Source organism: Fibroporia radiculosa (assembly GCF_000313525.1).
Source record: "Fibroporia radiculosa TFFH 294 genomic supercontigs, scaffold9595, whole genome shotgun sequence".
Lineage (NCBI taxonomy): Eukaryota > Fungi > Basidiomycota > Agaricomycetes > Polyporales > Fibroporiaceae > Fibroporia > Fibroporia radiculosa.
In genome coordinates, this window is record NW_012133462.1 from 23,836 (window position 1) to 42,204 (window position 18,369).

Sequence of the window (18,369 nt, forward strand, 5' to 3'; positions counted from 1 at the left end):
CCGAGCCCTATGTAGATAATAAGTACATGAATCACGGACGTGCGCGCGAGTCTGGTTCGTGGCGTAAGCATCGGACGCCTCCTGTGAAGTGGGTGGATGTCGGTGGGCGGTCAGGGACAATATATAAACGGAGGCTCATAGTCTTGAATAGACAACAGTCTTCAAAGAATAGAGACATCCCCCCACAACACTGAGATGCATGAGCACTCCTTGAAAATGAGGGTGGGGTCCAGCAGAATTTGGATGTAATGCTACAACACAATCCGTTTGTGGAATGTCCAACGCGTTGTACAATAGCTAGCTTACATTTACTACTGCCCTTCGGTGGCCCATAGTCCGTGAGCCATCAAGATGGACCATATGCACGTACCTTGACACAAGATTCTCCATAGGTATAATATATAATACAGAATATATCAGCAGCAGATCAGCCCTGCAGTAATTTGGTGTTAATGAAGTCCTCGGTGAAGCCTTCCGCTCCCTCGCGAACTTCGATCACTTTGCTGACGTCGGCCTAGTTATCCATGCGGATAATAAGCATATTGTGCTTGCATCGCACGTAGCAACAGCAAAGCATGCACGCACCGTATTCTGGAAGTCAATGAACGCGCTAGCGTGTAGCGTCAACAACCCCATTTCACTCGATGTGGGGGCCCAATTGATCAGCACAAGTGGAAAAGACTTTCGTCCATCAGGATGGTTGAGTTCATGCGAGAGGAGAACATAACGAGGAGCATTCTCGGGCAACTCTGACAATGAGAACACAACATCAGCTCAGATGTCGGTGGACATTAGGCCAATCAAACATCAAGCACCTTCGACTAGATCCTCGATACTGATATTGTCGAACTGCTCGACCTCCTCCATAATGAGCTTTTGTTTGTTAATCTTGACGATCATGGCTGCGCTCCCGGCATTGCGACGAGCGAATCTGAACTTGCGGAGGGACGTCTTGAGCTCTGGGAGGATGTCGACAGTATGGGACTGAACAATTGTCACGTCAGCGGGAATGTTCATGACGAATGCATGGCCTGCAAAGAATTTACCATGTTTGCGGATTATATGCCTCGAAGATGAGGGCAAGTGGCTGATCGCCTAGATGGGATTGATAGCTTCTTTTCGTGGACACCTCAGGATTCACACTGGTACAAGACTGGCCGGCCTTTCAATGCTTACGGTAATTCTATATCCTTGCCTGGATACTTGACTGGGTGTGCTATGATCCCTCGCAAACCTTGCCGTTATCATATTGTGTTGAGACTGTCACAATCATGGTAATCCTTATCATGGGACCCAAATGGGACCAGTCGCCAAGGTCTTTAGGGATTGCGTCGAGCCTTTTAAGCTCACTCTCGTATCACCCTCTATCATAAGGTGCAGCAGGTACTATGTCTCGGCCAAGGGAACAGTCCAGAGGCCGTAGCCTACGCGTCCAGTCTCGTCCTCGAGGATCGCACAGCCCATTTCCTCAGGATTTGGCGACGGAAGCCGATATATTCATTCATCCTGACGAATCTATCGCTGCAGAACTTTCTTTGGGAGGGGATTTGCGCGACGAGGAGGAGATTGACTTGCAGGAGGAGGATATTCTCAGAGCGCAAGAAGACGACGCGACCGAGAGGATCGCGGAAAGACGTTGGTGGAGAAAGCCATCGCCATGGTGGTAAGTCACTGTGTTCAGCACTTCCCGATATTTTACCAATCATGGAATAGGTTCATATGCATAATTCCGTTTGCTACCATTGCAAGAGCTGCGACACAGGCACCTCGTGTAGAAATCTTCATCCAGCTCGTATGCGACGCATATAAGCCCATTCGTGCTGTCGATCACGGTACATTTTCTTCTCCTGGTATGTAATCATGGTTGCTCTCGCACATCCACTCAATTGCAATAGCCTCAGATAGATGGAAACTTTGCTCCTCCGACCCTATTATTCAAGCCGAGGTTGCCAAGCTATCACTCGCAATGGCAATCTCTACGGGCGTACTTGGGTGCCTGACGACGGCGTGGTGGGGTTCGGTACGCTTATATCCTTACCTTACCTTTTAAAACTACTTCACCGATAGACTATTTTTATTCTTCCTTTCCAGCTTTCAGATCGCCATGGCCGAATCAAGGTGCTCGGCTGGGCAATCTCCGGCCTTTTCATCGAGCAAGTAATCATGGTCTTCGTCTTCAAGTTCTCTAAGTTCTTACCAGGAGGCTACTGGCTTCTGGTTGTCGCCTCGACAATATCGGGTGTCACTGGAGGTATGCACTATTCACGCCTCAGTCGCCGATTCCTCACGTATGTTCTTCAGGGTTGAACGCCGTATCAGCAACTATCCATGCATACATCTCTGACTGCACAGAGCCAACGGCACGGTGAATTCATGGTCATCCCTATGCCCAAACCACTGCTTCTAACCCGTATCTAGATCTCGTTTCTTCAGCCTTTTCCTAGGCCTCGTCTTTGTCGGATTTGCAGTCGGGCCCACCCTCGGCAGTATGCTTATTGGCGCGACTACCGATCCTATATCTGTCTTCTATGCTGCCTCATTCTTGTACCTCATATACGTGCTCGTTGTGTGTGGTGTAGTCCCAGAATCACTTACAGCATCCTCGATGGCCGAGTCGCGTAAAATATACAAGGAGTCGCAGGGATTTATCAGCTCCACGCAGGTCAAATTTTCGCCCTTCGCGTGGTTCGATTGGCTGTTTGGCTTTTTGCGGCCGCTCGCTCTCTTGCTTCCCGGGGGTGCTCGAGAGCCTGATTCTGGGAGCCGAAGGAGGGATTGGGGTCTTCCATTGTTAGCAGCGGCTTATGGATTTGGAATTGCCTTGAGGGTGCGTGCGTCGACGAACTGTGTCTTTGGGGTGCTAAGATGAAACTCAGGGAGATATTACTTACGAATACCAGTACATGTCACTGGCTTTTGGATGGGGCTCACAACAGGTACGATGTTCGATCCCGACATCGTACGCACAACGGCTGATACTTTACCAGCTTGGCTATTTCACAAGTATACTGAGCGCGACTCGCGCAATTCACTTGACTCTTTTTCTACCTCGTGCGTTGGTCATCATCAGAACTGAACTGGATCTCACTCCCTACATATAGTGATAGCCAAGCTGTTCCAGCCAAAATCGGGTGCCCAGCTTCCTCACGGAGATAACGACCCACGTCGCTCGGATTCTGACACCAGTTCCTCTCGCACGCCATCGCAGGTGAAGTTTTCTCCAACATCCGCGACACCACACGTCCCTACATTTGATTTAACGCTCGCAAGGGTATCTATATTTATTGAAATCATCGGCTTTGTCCTGATGGCGTCCGCACCCAACGGCTACCTCTTCACTGCGTATTCGGTCATAAGCTCTCTGGGCATTGGATTCTCTCCTGCGATCAATAGCGTTGCGTCGGCCTTATACACGCAGAATGGTGGCAAGGAGCTTGGCAAGTTATTCGGTGCCCTAGGAGTTGTGCAAACGATCAGGTACGTTATCCGTTTCACCATTGATGTTGTACAGATGGTGATCGAGTCGCTCTATAGTTCACAGGTACTGGGGCCATTCTTGTACGGCGTGACTTATATGAAGACCGTCGCGACGGTGCCGACAGCCATTTTCATCGTCTCTGTAGTCGCATTAACCATAGCCTTCCTATTACTCGTGCCCATTCGGTTACAGGAGCCTCGAATTTCGCACGTAGACGATACGGAAAACCTGGGATCAAGGCATCGTGGATTAGAAGATATGTCCGCTCTGGAACATACCCCTTTGCTTGGAGAGCAAGGCACAAATAGGCGTGGGAGAAGATGATAATCAGGAGAGGATCTTCCATGACTCGTCCATCGTTGTACAGTGATATTCGGCTTTACAACATGCACTTCATCGCTATATGATTATCTCACAAAACAGATTTGATACACTGCGGACTACGGACTGCGAGTGGTTCCACGATCATAGGATCAACAAATTGATCGGTGCTGGCAGGGTGCTGGTCAATTGCTGTTCCGAGTCCTTGGACCCGCTGTCTTTTGACCGGATAGACTGCCCGGCATTCCGGAGATGGCATCGGCCACTGGCCGCGTACGGGGAACGGCTTGCTGACGTTGAGACGTTGACAGACTAAAATTCTGCAAAGGTCATGCTTTGCCTCGGAAGTTGTGTATGAGCGGACTCCGTGTTGTACTATGTGTAGGTGGGCACCACGTTGATATCGTCGTGCCAGTACGTGTGCGGGATTTGCTAACGCTGCGGATATTCTTACAGATATATTCTGGACATGAGAAACATGCATTCAAGCGTCCGCAGCCTGCCTTAGCAATGTTCTGTGCTGCGGCACTGGAAAACTTCGATTGGACAGCGTGTCAGCGGCCCGTTTCTCAGGATTCGATGAAAAAACCATGGCCGAGTAATGGCAAAGTATGGCCTATGTTATGCATGAACCTCCTTGAAATTTAGGAACCTAGGGTGTGGGTCGTGAATGCTGAGCTCAAGTTTGAAGATATGCCGATGGCCCGTGGTCTTTCATACGCACGCTGATATGATATTCAATATTAATTTGCGAGCGCCAATGATGGCCCTTGAAGCTCGAGCGCCAGAACAGTGACGGTGAGACGGTGGTTCCACGCAGACTGCCTCCGAGTCTGCCATAGAGGGACGTATAGGTGGCTGGTTAATGGGTTTGGCAGCATGGCACGGCGAAGTTAACGTTAAATGAAGTCAATAAAATAACAGATTGCGGGGAACGTTGTAACCATGATGTGAGCGGCGAGTGCGAGACGCCCCACTGCGGAAGTGCCTCGAGGCTCGCAGCGCCGAGAAGTCAGTTTGCCTATCTCATAGCTGACGCCATCCGCATGGCTTGATCTGTAGCCTGCCAAGTACATATTCTCCCCTGTATGCCCGCAATCGCCAGTCTTGCTTTGCTCCCCCGCAAGCGGACACACAGAGCCCGCGGAAGATGTCTCTAAGCCCTAGTCCCCGCTCGCGTCTTCGCCCGGACGTCGAGGTCGACGCGACATTCCAGTCCAGACGGCCCCACGGATCGCGCAATCCTTCCCCATCGTCCACCCCGTATCTTCACGCGCTGGACGTGGTCAATCCTGAAGGGCTGGTGGACGAAGAGGTGGCCGAACTCTTGCGCGAGTTTGTGCATCCCCATGCGCACCCTTCCGAGGACACGCGCATCGAGGTGGAAAGTATTGGCTCATCAGATGACGAGAATGTCTTTTCCCCGGACGCACTTGCACACTGGAGGCAGAGCCTCCCCTGGTGGAGGCGTCCCTCCCCCCTATGGCAAGTCTATGCAACTCATCTTACCAATGCCTTCGCTAAAGTACTTTGCATAGGTTTATCTTCCTGGTGCCACTGTCTGCTATCGCGATGTCGTCCACTCTAGCGCCCAGAGTCGATATTCTCACTCGACTGGTCTGCGAGGCTTACAGGCCGGAGTATTCCGCTGGTAGGGATGTAGAGGGGCCTCTCGATATGGTATTCTTTGCACCGACAGGGAATTTTGCCAGACCTACGGATGGTACGAGCATTCTTCGTGTAGATCCAATACCCCATCTTGATTGTGCGAGATTTCAGATGAGATATTCGAGCTCTGCGCATCAGACCCTGTCGTGCAACAGGCTGTTTCGAAACTCACTCTTACCATTCTCAGTACGATGGGGTTCCTCAGTTGCCTGACAACAGCTTGGTGGGGCGCAGTACGTGACATCACATCCTCAAAGTGTATATCAATTCTTATAATTTGTTAAACGTGGTTCTTGTACGTAGCTTTCTGATCGTCGCGGCCGCACCACAATCATAGGCATCGTTGCGATAGGCCAGCTTGTCTCGGATTTTACATTCATACTGGTAGCCAAGTATTGGCAAGTGCTTCCGGGGGGTGTTTGGTTCATACTTGTCGGACCTATGCTAGAAGGGGCACTCGGTGGTGCGTCCGCCGAGAGGTGCTAGCTCACATTAGTCATGGGTAACATTTCTTCTTCGTAGGGGTATCTACTACCTCTGCTACAATCAACGCATACATGGCAGATTGCACGGCACCTGCGGCTCGGTAGGTCGAGACGTTCCCTCAGAGAGTGGTCCTTGTCTAAAGTACTGTCTGCTTCAGCTCGCGCACGTTTTCACTCATGCTCGGCCTACTGTTCACGGGCATGAGCATAGGGCCAACTTTAGGCAGCATTATTGTCAGTTACACTGGGCACCCCCTCTGGGTATTTTATGTTGCTATCTCTTTGCACATATTCGCTTCATGCCTCGTCTGGTTCGTCATTCCCGAGTCCCTCTCGCCCTCCCAGATGACCCAATCCCGCAAGTTGCGCACCAAAGAACTCGAACAAGTGAAACATGCTCGCGCCAGAGGCGGGTTCTTAGTTTGGCTTAGCAGGGTGTTCGGTTTCTTGACCCCACTTGCGCTTTTGCTGCCATCGGCGGCTGGAAGTGATCCATTGAAGAGGAAGAGAGATTGGAATTTGGTACTTCTTGCTATTGGATATGGTTTTATTGTGATAGTCGTAGTAAGTGGCTGTGAATAGGGTCGGAGCGGCTCGCTGACCTCACGTTCAGGGCTCCATCACTACGAAGATGCAGTACGCGGTAGCCACTTTTGGCTGGACATCTGAGCAGGTACGTGTTGCCTGCTAGAAGAGTTTATGTAAATTTAAAAGCGAACGCAAAATTCAGCTCGGTTACTGGGTAAGTATTGTCGGTGCGGCCCGCGCTTTTCATCTCACTATCCTTCTGCCCGGTACGCTTTATCGTTGTGTTATTCAAGACTTATATGTCCTAATTGATGTATATTCCGTGATACAGTTATTATCAAACTGTCCCAACCTAAATCGCCCGCTATCCAGCTACATGTGGAACCGGATGAGCCCCTGCAACCCTCGGAAACCTCCCCCGCGCGAGGAACGCCTACTCCACCCGCAAGCACGCCTCGCTCTCAACGTCATTCTCTATCACTTGACATCGCTATTGCATGTGCCTCGCTTGGTGTAGAATTTCTCGCAAACTTACTCATGGCTGCGGCACCGAACGGCGCAATTTTCACCGCCTTTTCGGCGTTGGGCGCGTTTGGCTCGGGCATTGGTCCTGCGATTAACAGCGTCGCGTCGGCGTTGTACACGAAGAAGGGCGGGCAGGAGCTTGGAAAGCTTTTCGGTGCCCTCGGTGTAGTTCAAGTGATCGGGTGAGTGCCTACGAAGACATGACAGCGTAAAATGTTGGTCTGATATGTGTGTCCACAGTTCGCAGGTCCTCGGGCCATTCCTCTATGGGATGACCTTTATGCAGACGGTCGCGATATTCCCGAGAGCCATTTTCTTTGTCTCGGCAGGCTTGTTTGCCCTCTCGTTCATCATGCTCAGCTTCATCCGTCTGCCTTCCGGCATGCAACACGACTCAGAGCATCAGGGACCAGAGGATGCTATAGCACCGGGCGAGGAGCCTGTCGATGATGTGGAAGAGGTTCTCGTTGTCGTTGATGACGAAGAGGATCGTGGAACTAAGCCAGATGCCAAGGTGGCTCGCCCAATACTCGGTTGATGAATACCGTTTGTGGCTGTATATATTTATCTTGCATTCCAGACTCTTCTCGTCTTATTTCTGGGCACTCGTCTCGATCTGCCACATTGAGGTTATTTTTCGGTGTATACGCCAGCATTTGTGACAGATACATCACTTATATATACGGCACTTAGACACGGTCAATATACATGATGTACACATATCCACGCAGAAAAACAGACGGGTTGTTCCAGCTTCTCAGGTTCGTCGTGGTGTGCCAGAGGCAAACCAGCGAGACTTCCACCAGCCCCATATGCCTAATCCGATAATGGAATTGGCAACACCGAGACCCAACGAACCTGCCCCGACAAGTACGAGGAGGCACCAGCAATAGCCAATGAAGCGTCCGATAATACGCCCGATATATCTCTTGGGTATAGCGAGGCGGTCAGGTTGGGGTTTATAGGTAGCGGGAAGGTGTAGGACAGGTGGCGTGGTTGCATTCGGAGCGAAAGTGGATGGGGGCAGCTGGAGGAGAGACACTATAGGCTTCTAGAAGTAAACGATGAGGGGCATTGAAAATAAAGGCATTGCTGAAAAGCTTACATGATCTGAAGTGGTATATGAGGGTATAATAGTATAGAGAAGGTTGGAGATTGTGGACTCGCGGGGCGTGTCCGGCGAATCCGCGTAGCTCGTGTACATAATCCGGTCTGTCCAAGCTGGTAAACGTTTGAAACTGCCACGAGCTATCAGTGCCTCGCCAACGTAGAGTGTAGTAACAAGACCCACTCAAACATGACTGTCTCGCCTAGCTTGTACTTGTAGCTGCAGATAAATTTCCAAAAGTCGGCCTCGCGCAGAGAGGCGAATATGTTGAACTTGATATCACGCTCTTGATATAACTGGTCGAACTCTTTCAAAGCCAGTCGCTGGGCCTCGCTGGTCAATTTGCGTGCGAACTCGGTGCGCGACAACGACGAAGCTGGGTGGCCGGGAGGTATCGCAAGACGGAAATTGAGGTCTCCGAAAAAGAAGAGGTGCGACGTCGAGTAGATAGTCGTGGGCTTCGTGGAGGATGTTCCTGGGAGTGGCGGAAATAGAAGCGTCCCAACAATATGATGATAGTCGTGGACGCGCTGGGCTAACTTGTGCCCATGTGCGGTGAGATGTGCACAGACGAATCTAGCCGGAACGTCGTCTACACTGGGACAACACACGCGTGCCGGGGATAGTGGACGCACGTATAGACCTCCCCCACTCCACTGTCTTGGTGGGCGACCCGAAATCGCACTCCGACCGCGCCCTTGTTACCCATGTACGCAGGGCCGCAACCCGTCCACTGTGTCTGCACGTCGCACACGCGACGCGCGACACCTTCATCGCGTCCATAGACGAGCAGTGCAACGCCGACGTTAACAACCTTCGCAATCAGCGAGTACCGCTCCTTGTTCGGAGCGTGCGCCTCAATTTGAGACAAGATAAGTTCATCACGGCTGTCGACTACTGGGCCTGAGAGCCCCGCAACTGAAGGAACGCACAGGAGATGTATTAGTCGGTAACGAGGTAAACCTAAATACTTACGTCCAAGATGCAGAGGTACTAATTCTTGGAAGCCTACGGCCACAATATCCAAAGGACGGCGTTCGGACTGACGGGCGCGGGAGGCCTGAAGAGTAGGTGCAAGCCAGTCAACGAGGTCTTGTGGCAGGCCGCTGTCGCCCTGGAGATTTGTGTTATACGACGCAATCTGGACGAGCAGCCGACCGTTCGCCATTAATGAGAGACAGAAAGAACGTTCTTGTCAGTGTCGTCGGTTGGTAAATAACTGGCCAGTGGCGAATGGCAACCTGCAGGAAGGTGCGCGACCAGAGACTCGAGCGGCAGACCTCGACCCAGACGCCCTCGCGGTCAATGAATTCATTCAAGGCTCGTCAGCTTTGCTCCGCTATATCAACGTCGGGCTCGGTCTATATCGCAGCCCGCACGGTGAAACAGTCCGGGAAACGACTACTTCTGTATTATGTAGCTAACATTCTCATGCGCGCACGGTGTCCCAGCAAGCTAAACAATAGTATGGCTCATGATCTAGGAATGAATGGACTTCTCCGATGGGTGGGAGCTTGAATGATTGGAGGAAGCTGTGCGGCCATCTCCCTCGTTCCGGCGGGAAAAGGCATTATGTCGATACCCTTGGGAAGCACCTTATCGGTCTCGCCCTTCGCGTGTTGCACTTGGGCTACACTTGTCATCTTTTTCTTTGCGTCCCGCACCATCACATGCGCGTCGTCAACACCAGGTACGCACCCGCGCACAAAAATGAGATCAAGGGAGCTGTCAATGCGTACGACCGCGAGATTCTGTGTCGTCGTGCGCTCGCCCCCCAGTCGACCTGCCATCTTCTTACCTGGCCATACGCGACCAGGATCCTACTAAGGCGTCAATATGCAGCAAATCGATAGACAGCATGCCTTGGCACCTGATGAGCACCAATGGCTCCAGCAGAGCGATGTGAGACAGAGACACCGTGACTGGCACGGAGACCCTTGAAATTCCACCGCTTCATTGTCCCTTGAAACCCCTTGCCAATGCTGTGGGGCGAAATTGAGATGGACATTAGTATGGTGAAACTATGACACGTACGAGTTCGCGATGACATCCACGAATTGGCCAGGAACGAAGTGAATCGCAGAGAGTGTGGTCCCTAAGATGATTATGAGTGAGATCGCAACTGCCTAACAAGAAAGACCAACCGACTGGAACGTGCGCGTCAGGCGTCACAGGAAACTCCTTTACTATACGTTTCGGAGGCACTCCAGCCTTCTTGAAGTGACCCAACATTTGCTTGGTGGTGGTTTTTTCGCGTTTGTCTGAGGCAGCAACTTGAACAGCATGGTATTCGGATTGGTCCTTGCGCACTGTCTGAATGTTCGCTGTGACTTGGCAGTTCTCTAACTACATGACACGTTTAAGGGGACATTGAAGCGTCATCGATATAAAATGTCACCTGAAGAACTGTGACAGGAAACCTTGCACCATGGTCATCCCACATTACTGTCATACCGCGTTTCCGGGCGATGAGTCCTGTGCGTATAGATGTGGGTGTCCATTCCGGCGCCGAGCTGGACGTAGTGTCAGACGCTGCAGCTGCGTTGTTCACAGTCGTCGTATGCAATGATCTACATGAGAAAATACGTGGCCGTTGGCCGAGGGCCCAGAGTCTTAACATGCTGCTGGATGAAGAGTGGCGGCGGGCGGCTACGCGTCGGGATTTCTGGGATTTGGCGGGTCCCGGACTTCTGCCACCGCCATAATTCTCTTCAACACCTCAATACGTGCAGATCTCTTTTGTTCTATTGAAACCAATGGAATGGACTGTTGGCCCGCGGATAGCAGAGAGAAGCCCCAGGAAACTATCAAGGACCAACGCAAGAGCCAGAGCAAAACCAAAGAGCGTGGTGAACCATGGATTTATCCTCTTATTGAGAGCGGATCTTTGAGTGCGGTGACGCTGCGAGATAGAGAGGACCGGCTAGAATGGACAACACTCGCTGGAAATGATGCAGGCATGCTTCCGCGATTTTTGGGACTTCGGTATTTGTATACTCACTTGAACAGGTCGCAGACTCATTCCCAAACGCGAATCAATCACAGCTTTCCCTCAGAATCACTGGCGTTCCTCACATCACGCTACAGCCTCTGTATTACAGCGTGCGGAGCAAGGGGTGCGTACCGTACATCATGGCCCTGCATTGCACTCATATTTATAGCTGACAGGCGCGATTCATCCGTACATACTACCCGGACATTGACATATCAGCCGATATTATTCGAGATGAGATCATAGAAGATACTCGGGCAATGCGAGCCCTTGACAAATTCAATCCCTATGTCGGTAGCATGATAGAAGCATTTCCTTGTTTCTACGGGACACGCGAAAATGCACAGTATCTCGCCTTCCCCATGGGCGCAACGTATAATGATTTAAGTGAGTAGTCCTCTCGCTTCCAATAGCTCTTTTTTTGAATTTGCATAGACATTTCGCCTTTATTTCTTTCCCGAGGCGAATTTGTTGAACTTAACGCATCTTGGAAGCCTTCCTGGACTTTCCAGACTCCTATTGAGCAGATTCGGACAACAGTTCCGTTAAGTCAAGAAGGTGAAGCTACGATAGGTAAAAACTTGCCTGTGTCATTCATCCATATGAACTGACCCGAGGATGCTCTAGACACTATTATTGGGGTCAGGACGTTAGCTTCGACTAGTCTTCTCACAGTAAAGCCTACTTCCTCGCGTCCTTTTGTCATGAAGACCACAGAGATAGTTCAAATTTTGCGAATGGATGTAGATAACCGGCGGGTTGTGGATATGACTCTGCCAGCTTCAACGCGAACCCTCGCATTATTGGTCAACGACACGGGTGCAATTTATAGGTGTAGCGCTCCTTATGGCGATAAATTCATGTGAGCTCGATCGCATTCATCTTCATCGTTGCCTACACTCATGGTTCTTCTAGCCAGTTGCTATATCATAGCCCTTCATCTGATGTCTTATCCGAAAATAGGACATGGAAGATCGCGCCATGGGATGACGAGAATAATTGTCTGCTTTTATCTCCGTGGGTTGCGAAATGCCTTGATTTTCGGGTACGCTTTTTTCTGCATTCGGAGGTCGGATTGTCATTTTATCTTTTAAAAATTTGTAGACGCAAGACGATGGCATAATGTTGCACAAGCCACGGCGCCCTGGGGAAATGCTGATCTCTGCCGAACGTTTGAAGAAGGATAGTATGATTCGTCTAGCTACTACTGAGGAAATACTTTGGGTTGACGAGCGGAATACTAAAAGACCGGTGTTTGGGATAGCGCATAGTAGAGGTGCTGATCGCACATTGTCTGTTCGGACACGAATTGTTTCAAATAGTGAGTACCAATCAATCATATTGAATGCAGTCAAACGACTCAACATTCTATAGCACCCATCACCTTCCTCACATCTCATCGTAACAGCCTCGTGACTGTATATGACGTTTCGCGTGGTGATGCAATACGCCTCAACGTTCCCGCATACTCTGTACCACCTATTCAATCTTCAAACTCGGGCAATCACGGCCATAGTTTTCTTCAGCATCCGCTGTATAAAAGTGATGGAAATATCAGTATTCTGCAGCTTTCTGAATCTGGCGCTGTCCATATTCTGGATTTGCACTCATCTGCTGACCTGTCGACCCCGTTCTCTCGAGAAGAGCGACATGTGCCGGCCTGGTCTGAAGAGATGCTACTGTTGCAGGATCAAGGCAGATCCTCAAACCTAGATGTCGGACCTTTGGGTATGCGTAGCTTAAGCGAAATTAATTTGCAAGCCGCCTATGGCAGTCAGTTTGGATTTTTGACTTGCCTTATCAATATCGCTTACACTGCTTTAATGTAGACATATTCCAGCTGGACAAATACGAAGAACTGCCTGAAGATCCCGAGGTGGTTTACAATTTACTGGATAGGATGCCATTGTTTTGGCAAGAATCAGACGAATCTATAGACAGCATGCTAACAACGTATGTACTCCACGTCCTGTTCCGGAGACAATAGTCAACTCAAGTTGTATAGATTTGATGTCGCATATCGTTCTGGTCCAGAGCCGGTCAATGCCTCCAGAAGCGAAGTCTTCACAGAGAGTGCCCTTAACTCAGTCAGAGGTTACCGTGCCTTGATGCAGGATCGTATTCCCCTCAAACAGATGACTCAACAGGCGCCTTGGCATATGAATATTACAACATTTTTGCGTCGCTTTATCCCTGACATGGACGTTTCTGCCGCAAGAATGATTGATAATCTATGTCGCTTCGATTTGGTATCTGATTCGGAGCGACCAGCCCAGTCATTTCGTAGGGATACTGAAGCACGCGAGCAGCTAGTCCTTGATCTTTCACTATCATCGGATATATTTTTCTCACGACGCGTTCAGCAACCGCAAAGCTCGATTCTAGACGACATGGTTGAAACAATGTCTCGTGCAACTGAGGCCATGTCGCTGAAGGATTTGGAGCCCCCTCCCGTCCAATTCGGCTTCCTGCATTCCACATCCAAGTCAAATCACTACAACAAAGATGAGCCTGTCAATGCGGTATCATTAGGCGGAGGTTCATGGCCTCTTGGTGTTCGTTTGCTAGTGAAGGAGTGGGAGGTTGGCTCGGACCCCCAAGAATATGTCTACGATGACCCATATGATGCTGACACCGTTACACATGCAGCGACGATTCATCTTCGTATGAAAGGAATGCCTGTCAACCCTTCCAGCCAAGGCATGACCCAGCCCTCGATGCAACCGCAGCGGCCACCGACTATCGTCCCAGCCCTCGCGTTGGCCCCGCCAGCTATCATCACTAGCCAGCCCTCGGCCCCGGCTCCACGACGAACGCTTGATATTGCCCGATCGCAAGAATACGTATTCGACGAGAGTCAGCTTTTTCCTGACAGTGGTAGCCAACCTCTCCGCGATCGTTGGGGGGTTGACGCATCATCGCAGCAAATGCCTAGCACACAAGTACTTCCCGGACCTTATGGTGGGAGACCAGGGAACACAAAAAAGAAAGTGGTGGCTAAGAAGAGGGTTGGTGGATTCTAAGCTACATTCTTGAGCTACGGCCCGTCTTTCCACGATCTTCCATCGTGTACGGCTAGTCTCTAAAGCGACAATCCGGTTAAATTCCCACAAGTTTGTATGCGTCGTAGTGCACACATCGATCGCAGGTGTAAGCAGTTTTTTGGTGGTGTTAGTTGGTTTGAGGAGGATACATGGCGATGACCCCTTATTTCCGGTATGCATATTCTCCTAGGTTTACTAGGTGCATAAGTCTTGTAGAGATTTTGCCGCAACTTCTACTTAAGAATGTATCGTTACCAAATTTACCTCCCTCCCCAAGGTCGGTACTACTACATTCGCTTGGCGCCAGGTGGCGGGACGGCGCTTATCCGTCACGTTCCCGCGCACTTGGGCGCTCGTGGTCTGTTCCGATCCTTCATGCTGGGACATCCTCCCCAGACCGGAACTGTGTATCGACACCAAGCCGCATCGAGAACGCACTCCTTCCAAAGCTCTGTGCTCCGGGAGCTTCTTGCCGCTCGCCTTGGGCTGAATACGACTCACATTGCTCGTGCTAACGCACGAAACTGGACTCTCACGGGCCCGGTGACTGCTTCCTATGAGTGAGAAAAGGTGCCGTAACGTATAGTCTTGAAATTTATAACCAATACTGATATTGGGAGGATTGTAGGCCACTGGGCTACTTGTTTGACTCGGCTACACTCAATGAGTCTCTCCGAAGTATGGATCTCACTCTGCATTTGCAATCATCTCATCGACTACGCTACCTCCAGGTAACAAGGCGGTCGTCTGTGCCCTCTCTGCGAGCTACATCTCGACGTTCGCTGGATATCCAGTCAGTTGCTACCTCATTCGACTGGATATATGCGGGCTGAAAATGTGCTCTCCTGTGTCCACTCAGCTGGACTCCATCAAGTCTAGACTACAGACGATACGCACGCCCATTACTGTCACTACACTCGCACTACAAGTCTACCGAGAAGAGGGCATAGTTGGATTTTACCGTGGCCTATGGATACCATTGATGACCATATCTTTCGTCCGTGCGTACATCCCGTGATGTGGTACCCTACACGCACACTTACGCGTCGTTAGGTGCCGCCTCCTTCACAATCTACACGCGTACGAAAGAGTACTTTCGTGATCACCACATGTTGGAGCGAAACACGTTCGCTATAGCCTCTACTGGTGGCATAGGGCAAGTGCCTCCCTCCTTTTTCATAATAATCGATTCATTTACTAAACCCGCTACTCAGTGGCGCTCTATCTGGATCGCTGATATCGTTTGGGAGTGCGCGTGAGTGCTGCGTCAGCACTTTCTATTTATGACACCTTACAGGTTTCACAGCGTTTGAACTGGTGAAGGTCGGTCGGCATGCGTATTCGCGTCCGACAGAGGCGTCAGAAGGTTTATATCCCAATCTAGGTTCGACGACAACTAGAGTATTCCATCGCAGCTAGCAAAGGGCTTCGGATATTGAAAGCGCCAGGAACGTTTGAGGCTGTCCGAGACATCTTCCGGACGTATGGCCTCGGAGGTCTATACCTGGGTTTCCGCCTTCATTTCGGTGAGTGGCGATGCACATTGCTACCTATGACCCTCGCCGCTGATAGCGTGTAGTTCGGGATACCCTCGGCACTGGTCTATATTTTTTTGAATATGACGGAATGCGACATCTTATGGGACGACTGCCGTCGGGTGAACAAGGTCCGACGCCATCCTGGATGCCACTGCATCCTTCCATGGTCCCATTCATGTGCGGGTCCTTAGCGGGTGTGACCTCCTGGGCATTGATTTATCCCCTTGATGTGTGCGTGATACAGGAGGTGTCTCTCTTCGCAATCCTGATATTTATGCATACAGGGTGAAAACTAAGGTTCAGCAGCGGGCATTGGCCGGAGAGCGTAGCAGGACTGCATTGGAGACTCTCCATCGATTGATTCGCGGTAGGCCTTTCCGTTTACTTAATCCTTGCGCTCGGTCACACTCGAGACCTCAGGACCTGACCCGAATGCACCGAAACCCATACTTTTAGGACTTGCCAGACTATATCGAGGTCTGGGGGTAAGTGCGGTGAGGAGTATCACGACTCATGGACTATTGTGGACATTCTTCGACCTCACCGCTGGGTACATTGACGGGTTACCAAAATTAGACTCACAATAATGCATTAGTGTTTGCTTAACACCTTAGAAATCAACGAAACTGCGGGTGAAAAATCGCAGTTGCTTTCATTACCCGCAAGGAGCAAAGCCGATGTACACAGTACAGGTGTGCGAATCGAATGGTTTACATCTGGGGAATATCACGAGACTTGTCGCTACGCCAAGATTCCAGAGGTACAAATAGTTCCTTTTGCTTTGGTAGCTCACGTGCAGGCTGGTTCTGTATCGCCATTGGGCGCTGTCACTAGCTGGCATTTGATTCACTTGTAAGCTCGAATCATTCGAGCGCATCCTTAGATCGATATACCCAAGGACAAGATGAGAGGCTGGTATCACTGCTGCTCCAGGGCCTACATTACCGGTACTGTCTCACCGTGCTGCAAGTCCACCTTGAACTCGCCGACTACTGTCAATCGCGCTGCTGATATCCATGTACAAATGAAAGGTTGTCGTTGGCAAGTGGATGATCGTCGCCGCTCTTCTCGAGCGCTCCTTGGTCTCCTGCATATCGTTTTGGGCGATTCATCCAGGATGCGAGCTTGCGGAACAGCTTTTATAACTTTGTCCTCGCCGTCTTCATGCCCCTCACCACTCCTCATCCTCCCATTATGTCCAATAACGAGCATCGTACCCCCAGCAGCCCTGGCGCACTCACTCGCAGCTGTAACACTCTGCAGCCCAATATCAAGGTGCGAGCTTTCTTGTTTGCTTGGCAGTCTCAGCTCATGCTCTACCTCCAGGATGCTATTACCGATGCACGACCCTTCATTTCTGAAAGCGCATCCGCCGGCGGCTCTGATGTGCAGCAGCCAATGCTCAAGCATATTTCTCAAGGTGAGCGCATGCACTCATTTCCGAGGCGAGTAATGTTTATCATAAAGAACACATCCTAGTCCCCGACGGCGAGGGCGAAGGAAGTGATCACTTACCGAAGGATGGCGACGTGCAAAACCAGGAACTCATCCAAGATGAACAGGAGATGCACTCCCCTTTCGATGCCGTCGGGCTTATCGATCAGGTACATCCTCTGAATGCTTGCTCTAGCTCCCATGCTGAGACGGCATAGATCAGCAAAATCGATCCCAAATTTGGGAAGCTAATCTACCGGGGCCTGGCCATTATAGAGGTGCGGCGCACATTTGTAGTTATCGCGCTTACTGAGACGGTCCTCACGAAAATTCAATTTATCCAGTCTGTTCATGACCTTAAAACCTTCCTTTTCGGCCTCGCGGTTGGTATGAATCTGGTTGCGCCCGCCATCCCGCCGATCGAAATGGCAAGGGAGAGCTATCGGGTTCATGCAACTTTTCTCAAAGCTGTTCGTGCTCTCAACGTTCAGCGTGAAGGTGCCGACTTGCCCTTGTATGAAGAAGTTTCTTTCCTTCACACACAAGATCTTCAGCGCATTCAACAACTTTTCCGCGAGAGCATACTTAGCGGCCAAATAGGCAGACAGGGTTGAGCAATTCAGAGTGAATGGTCTTTCCGGTCGCTGGTCCTCATCGACTGTAGCAAAATATGTGGTTACCATGAATAGGCTGATTTTAATCTAGTGGAACCACGACGGGCGTGAATTCGTCAACGTCTCTTACGCATTTTGAGTGTGTGCTGTTAGTGTTAGATGTATGCAGCGAACTAAATTCATGGGACGTACTCTATTGTATATGTACATTTTGTCGTTGCTGACGTGATGGGTTGAACACGAGACCAAGAGCAAAAAGAGCAAAACCGCAGGCTCCTGCCCATCTGATCTCTGGGAGGAGAGGGACTTTATCCCACCAGCAAATGTTTCAGCCACATTTGCTCAGCCACATATCATGTGTACACATGACATTTTTAAACTCTTCAGGCTTGTGACCATCTATTCTGGTTTTACACTCTGCTACTCCATTTGCTGTGTTTGATACAGCATTGGAGAGGGGTTCTTTTTCTTTTTCTAACTATTCATCGTTGACCCTGTACTATACAACTGATCCTATCACTTGATGTGTTTCACCTACATCACTATTTCATATCTATCATGTCTCACCTATATCATGTCTCAGCTACATCACATTTCATCTCTATCATGTTTCATCTTCATCACTGATACAACC

General features: G+C 50.3%; 7 protein-coding genes across 7 annotated transcripts; 4 read left to right on the forward strand and 3 right to left on the reverse strand.

Moving 5' to 3' along the window:
* Positions 1–427: 427 nt before the first annotated feature.
* Positions 428–1,017, reverse strand: FIBRA_06913 (uncharacterized protein; the record flags this gene model as incomplete). Its single annotated transcript, XM_012328618.1, has 3 exons — positions 428–514; positions 586–749; positions 816–1,017. The coding sequence occupies 3 exons, from the start codon at positions 1,015–1,017 to the stop codon at positions 428–430; spliced, it is 453 nt and encodes a 150-aa protein (XP_012184008.1).
* A 371-nt stretch (positions 1,018–1,388) lies between these two features.
* On the forward strand, positions 1,389–3,802 carry FIBRA_06914 (uncharacterized protein; the record flags this gene model as incomplete). The annotated part of the gene is made up of 10 exons (XM_012328619.1): positions 1,389–1,663; positions 1,714–1,850; positions 1,896–2,020; positions 2,092–2,251; positions 2,302–2,365; positions 2,419–2,827; positions 2,877–2,936; positions 2,988–3,051; positions 3,102–3,477; positions 3,535–3,802. 10 exons carry the CDS (start codon positions 1,389–1,391, stop codon positions 3,800–3,802), a joined length of 1,938 nt encoding a protein of 645 aa, XP_012184009.1.
* A 1,147-nt stretch (positions 3,803–4,949) lies between these two features.
* On the forward strand, positions 4,950–7,543 carry FIBRA_06915 (uncharacterized protein; the record flags this gene model as incomplete). The annotated part of the gene is made up of 10 exons (XM_012328620.1): positions 4,950–5,260; positions 5,338–5,522; positions 5,579–5,700; positions 5,771–5,930; positions 5,990–6,053; positions 6,111–6,516; positions 6,566–6,625; positions 6,683–6,746; positions 6,812–7,187; positions 7,246–7,543. 10 exons carry the CDS (start codon positions 4,950–4,952, stop codon positions 7,541–7,543), a joined length of 2,046 nt encoding a protein of 681 aa, XP_012184010.1.
* Positions 7,544–7,762: 219 nt separating this feature from the next.
* On the reverse strand, positions 7,763–9,281 carry FIBRA_06916 (uncharacterized protein; the record flags this gene model as incomplete). Its single annotated transcript, XM_012328621.1, has 5 exons — positions 7,763–8,056; positions 8,111–8,243; positions 8,297–8,689; positions 8,749–9,031; positions 9,089–9,281. The coding sequence occupies 5 exons, from the start codon at positions 9,279–9,281 to the stop codon at positions 7,763–7,765; spliced, it is 1,296 nt and encodes a 431-aa protein (XP_012184011.1).
* Positions 9,282–9,585: 304 nt separating this feature from the next.
* Positions 9,586–10,733, reverse strand: FIBRA_06917 (uncharacterized protein; the record flags this gene model as incomplete). The annotated part of the gene is made up of 5 exons (XM_012328622.1): positions 9,586–9,933; positions 9,984–10,095; positions 10,148–10,208; positions 10,258–10,459; positions 10,512–10,733. The coding sequence occupies 5 exons, from the start codon at positions 10,731–10,733 to the stop codon at positions 9,586–9,588; spliced, it is 945 nt and encodes a 314-aa protein (XP_012184012.1).
* A 141-nt stretch (positions 10,734–10,874) lies between these two features.
* On the forward strand, positions 10,875–14,128 carry FIBRA_06918 (uncharacterized protein; the record flags this gene model as incomplete). Its single annotated transcript, XM_012328623.1, has 10 exons — positions 10,875–11,098; positions 11,130–11,229; positions 11,282–11,492; positions 11,541–11,678; positions 11,733–11,967; positions 12,021–12,150; positions 12,210–12,426; positions 12,480–12,878; positions 12,935–13,058; positions 13,111–14,128. 10 exons carry the CDS (start codon positions 10,875–10,877, stop codon positions 14,126–14,128), a joined length of 2,796 nt encoding a protein of 931 aa, XP_012184013.1.
* A 264-nt stretch (positions 14,129–14,392) lies between these two features.
* FIBRA_06919 (uncharacterized protein) lies at positions 14,393–17,735 on the forward strand (the record flags this gene model as incomplete). The annotated part of the gene is made up of 15 exons (XM_012328624.1): positions 14,393–14,709; positions 14,778–14,827; positions 14,881–14,942; positions 15,009–15,150; positions 15,203–15,275; positions 15,364–15,404; positions 15,456–15,472; positions 15,534–15,675; positions 15,729–15,918; positions 15,972–16,054; positions 16,108–16,172; positions 16,804–16,962; positions 17,014–17,107; positions 17,167–17,291; positions 17,340–17,735. 15 exons carry the CDS (start codon positions 14,393–14,395, stop codon positions 17,733–17,735), a joined length of 1,956 nt encoding a protein of 651 aa, XP_012184014.1.
* Between the last annotated feature and the right edge of the window lie 634 nt (positions 17,736–18,369).